Raw genomic sequence first — 8,329 nt, 5'->3', positions numbered from 1 at the left:
GGCAATTATTATTCATTTAAACTTTTTAAAAATTACTTTTCATTCTACTATTAGTTTTGTGAAGAATATATTTTAAATTATAATATTTTTTGAGGAAAATTTTTTATATTTTTTTTATATACATGTACAAATATTTTTAGGCCAATCAAGTTAGTCCGGTGCCTAAGTGTTCATTGGGCTAAGGCATCAGACTAGGATGATGCTTGGCCCGACCCTACCATATACAACTCTAGTGGGAGGCAAAAAAGAGACTGGAGAATAAAAATAACAGATGAATTGCATTTTTTTAATAGATAGGATTGTGGGAGTAATTTTATAAATAAAATAATTATACTATATCACTTTATACTTAATCTTTCAATTTGGGAGGACAAAAAATATTGAATTATAGATGGCAAAGGAGAGCTTTAGAAGCCCTTCTTTGCCATTCTATTCATTCTTAAAAAAAAATTATTAAATAATGACTCATGTCTTTTAGTTACCTGCTTCATTTCATTTTTTTTTAAATCTCACAAACAAAATGTAAAATTTTTTTAGCGGTGTATCATCCCATAAAAAAAGTCACATGATTGGTTATTAACAAGTCACGCACATAAACACGCGTGTGAGGGAGACCACGATGGTTTGTGGCGTGGGTGACTGTATGTGAGTTAAGACGAGAGAGAGAGTGGCATTATAGATTTCATTTAGTTCTTTGCTTCCCCCTCACCTCATCCCCCTTTTTTTTTTCCAAAATCACACACAACCACACACCACATTTTTTGGTACAGCAAAATAACACTTATGCTTTCATTCAATGGAGATTTGGAGATGCGCATTTTTTCGGGCCAGCATGGCCATTTATTTGGAACAGCCCAACCACATGGGCTTTTTTTAATTTCTCCACTTTTTGTTATTTACAACACGGGCTTTCAATTCGGCCTGATTCGAGTTAGGGTTTTAGGTCAGTTATATTAGCCACAATGCAACGAAGCAAAGTCCTTGATCCTCATTTCTCTGTAACAGAGAGCAAGGGAAGGTGACGGCTCCGCCATTCAAGAGCCATGGTGCACGTCTCATTTTACCGCAATTGTAAGTCTGCCTCAATTTGTTTTCTCTTTCTCTGTATTTACTGTCCTGATCTATCGGGTTAACCTGCGGTGATTTGATTTCTGGCTGCTGAGCTTTTTGTGATAATGTCGAAATCACTTGGACCATCTTTTCGTGCATTCACCTGTTCATCTCATATCATTATAGAAGATGTCTGGGTTCTCTTCATAGTCTAAATCATAACACTGATTTTTTGTAAATAGATGGGAAGACTTTTAAGAAACCTCGCCGTCCATACGAGAAGGAACGGTTGGATGCTGAGCTGAGGCTCGTGGGAGAGTATGGACTCCGCTGCAAGAGAGAGTTGTGGAGGGTTCAGTACGCTCTGAGCCGTATCCGTAATAATGCTAGAATGCTTTTGACCCTCGATGAGAAGAACCCACGTCGGATCTTTGAGGGCGAAGCTCTTCTTCGAAGGATGTTTCGTTATGGGCTTCTAGACGAAAGCCAGAACAAGCTTGATTATGTTTTGGCCTTGACCGTGGAGAACTTTCTGAGCGTCGCCTGCAAACTCTTGTCTTCAAATCTGGGATGGCAAAGTCCATTCACCATGCTAGGGTGCTTATAAGGCAAGGCATATCAGGTTATCTTTTTCACCTCTTATTCTTTGTTCTATAAAAAAAACAAAAGTGAAGTTGAGTCCTTATGATTATCAGCGATCCATGATTGTGATTATGGTGCTAATATAATTCTTAGTTGGAGATCCTAATCTTTCAGACTATACAATACCCTTTACCCTATGTGCTTTACTGGCCACTTTAGAGGATTTTGGCTAGCATGATATGGTTTTATTCAAATAAATTGGAAGTTGGATAGCTGTGTCATTGTCGTGGGGCAGGAGAAATTAGTTATGATATTCTTTTGTATTAGTCAGTTCATGAAATTTGGTGGTGCATGCATCTTATGAATTGTACATTGACGCTTGACAATTTAAGGATAATGGGAAAAAAAATTGAAGAACGAACTCCAAAAGGATAACCCTTTTTCTGAAAAGAAAGGATGTAGTGCTAGGAAAACGGTTGCTTTCACCAAATAATACCATGTTCAAGATGGTGGTCTCTATCAAATTTCTACCATCTGTACACTCGCGACACTTGAGTAAATGTATTAGAGAAGTTTGTTCCCCCACCCTCTCCCAAGGGACTAATTCCTGAAGAAACTGCTTGTTGGTGTATTTTACGACCTGGCAGGGTTGGAAGGCAGGTGGTGAACATCCCATCGTTCATGGTAAGAGTTGATTCACAGAAGCATATTGACTTTTCACTAACAAGTCCGTTGGTGGCGGGCGTCCTGGAAGGGTGAAGAGAAAGAACCAAAGAGCTGCTGCTAAGAAGGCTGCTGGTGGAGATGGCGATGAGGAGGACGAGGATTAGATTATGGATCTTCTAGCTTTTTTATTTTGTCATCCTTTATTTGCGACTGTAGCTGAGATAGTTTGCTTCCATGGTTCAGTTTTATACCTTGTTCATCTTGTTTCCTGGGGACAAGCTAATGCCTGAGCTTACATTATTGCGGAACGACATCTATTTGAAAAGATCAATTTGCTTGGAAATTTGTTGCCATCCATGTTTTAATCTTACTGCCCTCACCTTCCATCAGTAGACCAGAAGTATCTCTTACCCAGTAACCGGAGTCTAACCTCCTTTCCTTTGTTGTTCATTTATTCCTTCCGATGCGATGATCAGTGTTTTTCTTTCTGTGTTTTTTTTTTAAGTTGGCCAGATTCCAATGATCATGGTCAAGTCTTGATTTTAGGAGGGTATGTGCCCTACACTTGGGCTCTCTCGTCAAAGCCATCCACGAGTACTTGTTCAGCTTGTTGATCCCCCAAATTTGCTTCTGGAGCAGCACTTTTTTAAACACGAGCATTCGCTTTTTTTTTTTTGGGAACAAAACACGAGCATTGTTAACAAGGTCCGGGAAGATATAATTGCATTGCCAGTAATGATATATTGGGCTGCGAAACTATGTTGGGGCAGGGAGAGTCCATTGGAGGAAGCTTAAAAGTAATTTTTTGATTAGTTAAAATAAATAATGTTAATTGTAGTTTTGGCTTTAGCAAGCATTCTGGAATCATAAGGCTATAAGGCGCGGGGTGGTCTCCACTTTTCTACCGTTATCTCCATTTGGATGGAAAAAAAAAGTTGAAGGGGAAAAAATAAAATAAAAGGAATAAGATGGAAAGAGGAGAAAAATGGAGGGAAAAATATCATCACCCTTTCCATGTGAATGGACAGCAAAATTAAGAGAAAAGAAAATGAATAAATATAATAATTATAAGCTTTATATAAAAATATATCATGTTTCATATAGTTATAGTTACAATATAAATTGAAAGCTGAAATTATATTAAAATTAGCATATCAAATTAATTTAAGATCAAATTATTTTTAAAAATGTATTTTTATGTATATTTTAAAATCAAAGAATTTAGGAAAAAAAATATGTTATTTTCACATTTTAAAATTAAAAGTGGGTACTGATAAAAAAAAAATGATACTTATAGAGACAAAATCTTTAACACATTAATAATAAAATATTAAAAACACTATGGTGAATTCGTCAACACATCATGAGCATCATGACAAAATATATGTATTCATTGAAAAAAGGACCAACATGTCCCATATATTGACTCTGAAACTGATTTATTATTTACCAGGGACTTCAAAAAATTAATATATCACCAATATACTAAAAAAGATTATACATGGCCAGGCTGGGCACAAAAAGAAATGAAAGATCAAGGACGTGAGAGATTTCTCAGCGCTCAAGATAAGACAACAACAACAACAAACGATTGGATGAATTTATTTGCAGTTGAAGCCGATGAAAAATTTTCTACATTGAGCTTATTTGTTGTCGGTGTTATCATATGATAGGACTGGATTGTTTCCCCATGCTGTGGGCATCAGTTTCGCATTAATGGTGTATTTAGTTGGGGGAAATTTTTTTTTTTTTTTTTGTGGGAGGATGCCCCTTCCCTCTCATTTGATTGAAAAATTTGACCGATTTTTTAAGGGGAGCCGAATCTTGTGATTAATTGTCTTGATATATTTCTTTGTTATTTCATAAATGCCAACGGTAGTCATGCTTCATTTTGCTTTTTCATTGTTGCTGAACTTGTCTCGTAGGGCATTTTCCTATTGTTCCCATACCTGTCTCTCTGCTGAACCTCTTATTTTATTTTGTTGGTTTTTTTTGTTTGGTCAAGCATTGTCTTTGCTGAATATTGCGTCGTAATGGAGACCATCAAAACCAGTTATCAAAGGGAATAACTTTCCTCACAGTAATACCACTAATGGGAGGTTAGAATAGAGTACATCTCGAGGAATCAAAACAATGGGGCATATGGATTAGCAATAGAACCTTCAACTGTTTCCTCTTTTTTAGATAGTGCCCCTCCTCACATTAGGGCCTTTGTTCAGCATTGACTGTATGGGATCTCAATCCCCCCTCTCTTGTCAGAATTAATTTATGGGCTTAGCCTCTCCTTTACCCAAAATAAAAAAAAAAAGAAAAAAAAGAAAAAAAACCATCAATGGCGCAGCTAAGTAACTTTTATTGTCTACCGTAGCCTTGGCAAGAAGATTGCTAAAGGCTAAAATTTCGAAGTGTTGACTTGGTGCTGTCCGTTTCAAGAATGATGATATTATTTTATTGTTATTGTTACATTACTCAAACAAGTCTCCTAATATTATTTTAAAAATCCCATCATCGATCCTGTATTTTTATTGACTTTTATTTTTAATCATTATAATTTTTTGTAAGTATATTTTTATTTTTATAATTTTAAAAAGATTGAGTGACATTAATTTTTTAAGTCTCTATAGCTTTAATTTTTTTTAGTATTTTTAATCTACTGAAAACATTTAAAAAATTATAAAATTAAAATTAGAATTTAATAAAATTATAGGAACTAAAATTATATTTTTTTATTATTTTATTATATATTTAAAAGAGTTAAAAATTATTGTTATTATTATTATTCAAACAAGAGAGAACTTAAAAAAATAAAAAATATATATATAATAATATATTTTTATGATTCTATTTATAGACACTTGTTAATTTTTATACTTCTCTTTATATTTTTTTATTTATTAAATATTTTAAATAAAAATATTAATAATAAAATTTAAGAACATATATTAAAAGTAATAATGTAAACTTGTTAAATTTTAAAATAAAATTAATAAAATTTAATCTTTTTATTTTAATAAAATATATTAAAAATAAATTATAAATAAAATTAGAGAAATATTTGTATTACTTTTTTTCTATTTCTCTCAATTAAATTAAATAAAAATTAAATAAGGTAACATAAAACTCTTTTCCTTCCCTTTCTCTTTCTTCCTCTCCTTTTGTCAAACCAAGCGCAGCTCAGGACAATGACAACAACGGACAGCACGGGTGGGCCCTACTTAGGACACCAACGACAAAATAAAATATAGTAGTTTATTTATACCAGAGGCTATAAAAAATCTCACTAATTATTTTTTGTTCGAATGGAAAAATCTCACTAATTTAAAAACGAAACCAATCTACGGCAAAATCTAAAACTTCTAACAACCTATTTGGAATATCATATTAATCAATTTTGAGATTCAAATAATTAATTTTTAAAAAAATGGCCAAAGAGTAAACAATGTAATAATTAATTATTAAGTCACAGTTACGTTTTAAAATAAATTATAAAAATTATTTATAAATTTAATTTTACTGTTAAATAATATATTTTACTTCTTAACTAAAGTTTAATAAATTTAATAACATTAAATACAACTTCATTAATAATTTAATTTTAAAAATTATTATCTTTATATAATTAAAATTAATTTTAATATTTAAACAATTGCGTTATAATATAATTAATTATTTTTATAATTAATTATAACAAACTTAAATTCAAACAAATACTAAAACTATTATCTAATTTTGTAGTATTAAATTAGTAAGAGTCGGTGACCAAAAAGAAAACTGAGAAAGACCGCTTGACTCAGAAAACGGATTATGACTGCCAGAAAAAAACAGGAGGAGGAAAGCAACGCGGCTTCAACTTCCAAGTACCCACTTCCCATTTTCCAACACCGTTGGCACTTTGGGAAAGTAGGAATGAAATGAAACCTTCAAACACTCCATCCACGACTTTCCTCTTACGGGCTTCAAAAATAATGAAATAAATAAACAACAAACATCCTACAGCAAACGCTTCATCTTCTTCCTTCTTCCCAGACCCAACCATGGATTCCTTCAAATTCTTCCATGGCTATGGCAAAGTAGGTGATCACCTCGAAGATCAGTCTTCTCTCCCTGCATCTCCCAAGCGCAATACCCTTGTCGCCACCGTTTCTGTTTTGGCCATCCTCTTCCTCACTCTCACCATCGGAGTCACGCTCGGAGCTCTCATGCACTCATCCGATTCCGGACCACCGGAATCCCGATCGGCCCCTTCCGCCGTCAACACCGACATCGCCTCCTCCATCAGAACCGTCTGCAACGTCACGCACTTCCCGGCCTCCTGCTGCTCCAGTATTTCCTCCCTCACCGCTTCCCTCCAAAACCCTAACGACCCCGAATCCATTCTCAAGCTGTCTCTCCGTGTTTCCCACGACGAGCTTTCTAACCTGTCGTCCTCCCTCAGAAGCTTGGCTTCGACCTCATACGCGTTGGCTCTCTCTGATTGTAAGGATCAGATCGATGACGCGCTGAGTCGACTCAACGACTCGGTGTTGGCGATGGATGTGGCTCCCGGCGACAAGGCGTTGACGGATGCGAAGATCAACGACATACAGACGTGGATCAGCGCGGCGTTGACGGATCAGGAAACGTGTTTGGATGGATTGGAGGAGACGGAGTCGGCGGAGCTGGGGGAGGTGAAGGGGAAGATGCAGAGGTCGAGGGAGTACACAAGCAACAGCTTAGCCATCGCTGCAAATATTCGCATCTTGCTGCAACGCTTCAATGTGCGCCTCCATTGAAAATTCTGTTGATAGAGCTTAAACAACACATAATGGTAACGTGATTGCGCTCTATATGTGAATTGTAGATTCTATTTTACTTCTGCATTCTAAATGGTCTCTATTATTGTCATATGAATATATATATCAAAAACTTTTTTTTGGTACAGAAAATTTCTTCTTTTTTCTTGTGGCACCTCAACCATTTTGTGCGCAATCTAATGATGTCCCAGGGAAAATTGTCAATGGATGTTTTGTGTTGAATATGAATTCATATAACTCTTATGTATGATTTAATACTGAATGTGATCCTTAAACAAAACCCCCCCCCCCCAAAAAAAAAAGAGATCCCATGCGACACTGTTTTATTAATTTGGTTATTATTTTTTGGTTGGGGGGGGGGGGTTTGTTAGTTTTACATCTAACCTTGTCGTTACCTCCGTATACAAATATGTCTAACACCATTTGGACGAAATTATTGACGAATTTAAAAATAGAAATGGAAAAGGAGATACAAGCCTGCAAGTAACCCATTTTTTAAGACAGTCAAAGGCCACGCAAGCAACAAAAGATTAGGGATAAGTGGCCTGACTGAGTAAAGCCACTTCAAAATTTGGCGAGACATAAAGCCATTTTTGTGCCCAAATTGGTGGTCAACAACTCCTTCAATACCACCCTATTCATTTGACGGCCAAAAAACCAAAATAAGTACCATCCTATTTATTTGTTCTTTATATGTTTGGGACTTCGGAGGAAGGCGCATCCCATTTAACTTCATGATTTTCGGCCAAGAATGAATGTTATAGATTTTACGATATTAGTTAGTAATAATAAGGTAATAATTAGGGTTTATCGATTACCTAAGGTTAGGGTGGTCTGTGATGGTTTGGGTGAGAGTTAAAGATTCAAACCTTTTTCAGATTTAAAAAAAAATTACAAATTACATTAGTTTCTCAGCATTTTGATTAAGTTACATGGATGTTGGTAGGAAAAAAAAGTTGCATGGATGAGCTTTTGTTTTAAAACTTTTTTTTTAAATGTATCAACTAATTTTTAGGAGCTGCATTAGCCCTAATTAATTCTGATCATTTGGAGCCAAACTTGTCAGTATAAGGCTTTTTCAATGGCGACATTGTCTGTATAAAAGTAATGTTGGATTTCTACAACGTTTTTATGGATGTTATAAAAATAACTAGTATGTCTGCCTGCTGTGCAAGGAGCCTAAAATAAATCATGTAACATTAGGCCGAATGATTTTTTTCAATTTCAACTTTTATAGA

At 34.9% G+C, this 8,329-nt stretch overlaps 1 protein-coding gene and 1 pseudogene across 1 annotated transcript; both read left to right on the top strand.

Annotated features, from left to right (window-relative positions):
- Positions 1-960: 960 nt before the first annotated feature.
- Positions 961-2,629, top strand: LOC129300318 (40S ribosomal protein S9-2-like; annotated as a pseudogene).
- Positions 2,630-6,113: 3,484 nt separating this feature from the next.
- Positions 6,114-7,346, top strand: LOC129300317 (pectinesterase 3-like). The gene has a single exon (XM_054938885.1). The coding sequence runs from the start codon at positions 6,333-6,335 to the stop codon at positions 7,068-7,070; it is 738 nt and encodes a 245-aa protein (XP_054794860.1). The 5' UTR covers positions 6,114-6,332; the 3' UTR covers positions 7,071-7,346.
- Positions 7,347-8,329: the final 983 nt, after the last annotated feature.

This window comes from Prosopis cineraria, unplaced genomic scaffold, assembly GCF_029017545.1.
Source record: "Prosopis cineraria cultivar Desert tree isolate PC_DT_omini unplaced genomic scaffold, ASM2901754v1 PC1532, whole genome shotgun sequence".
NCBI classification, from domain to species: domain Eukaryota; kingdom Viridiplantae; phylum Streptophyta; class Magnoliopsida; order Fabales; family Fabaceae; genus Prosopis; species Prosopis cineraria.
The sequence above is the reverse complement of the archived record's forward strand: the minus strand, read 5'-3'. Positions and strand labels throughout refer to the sequence as shown.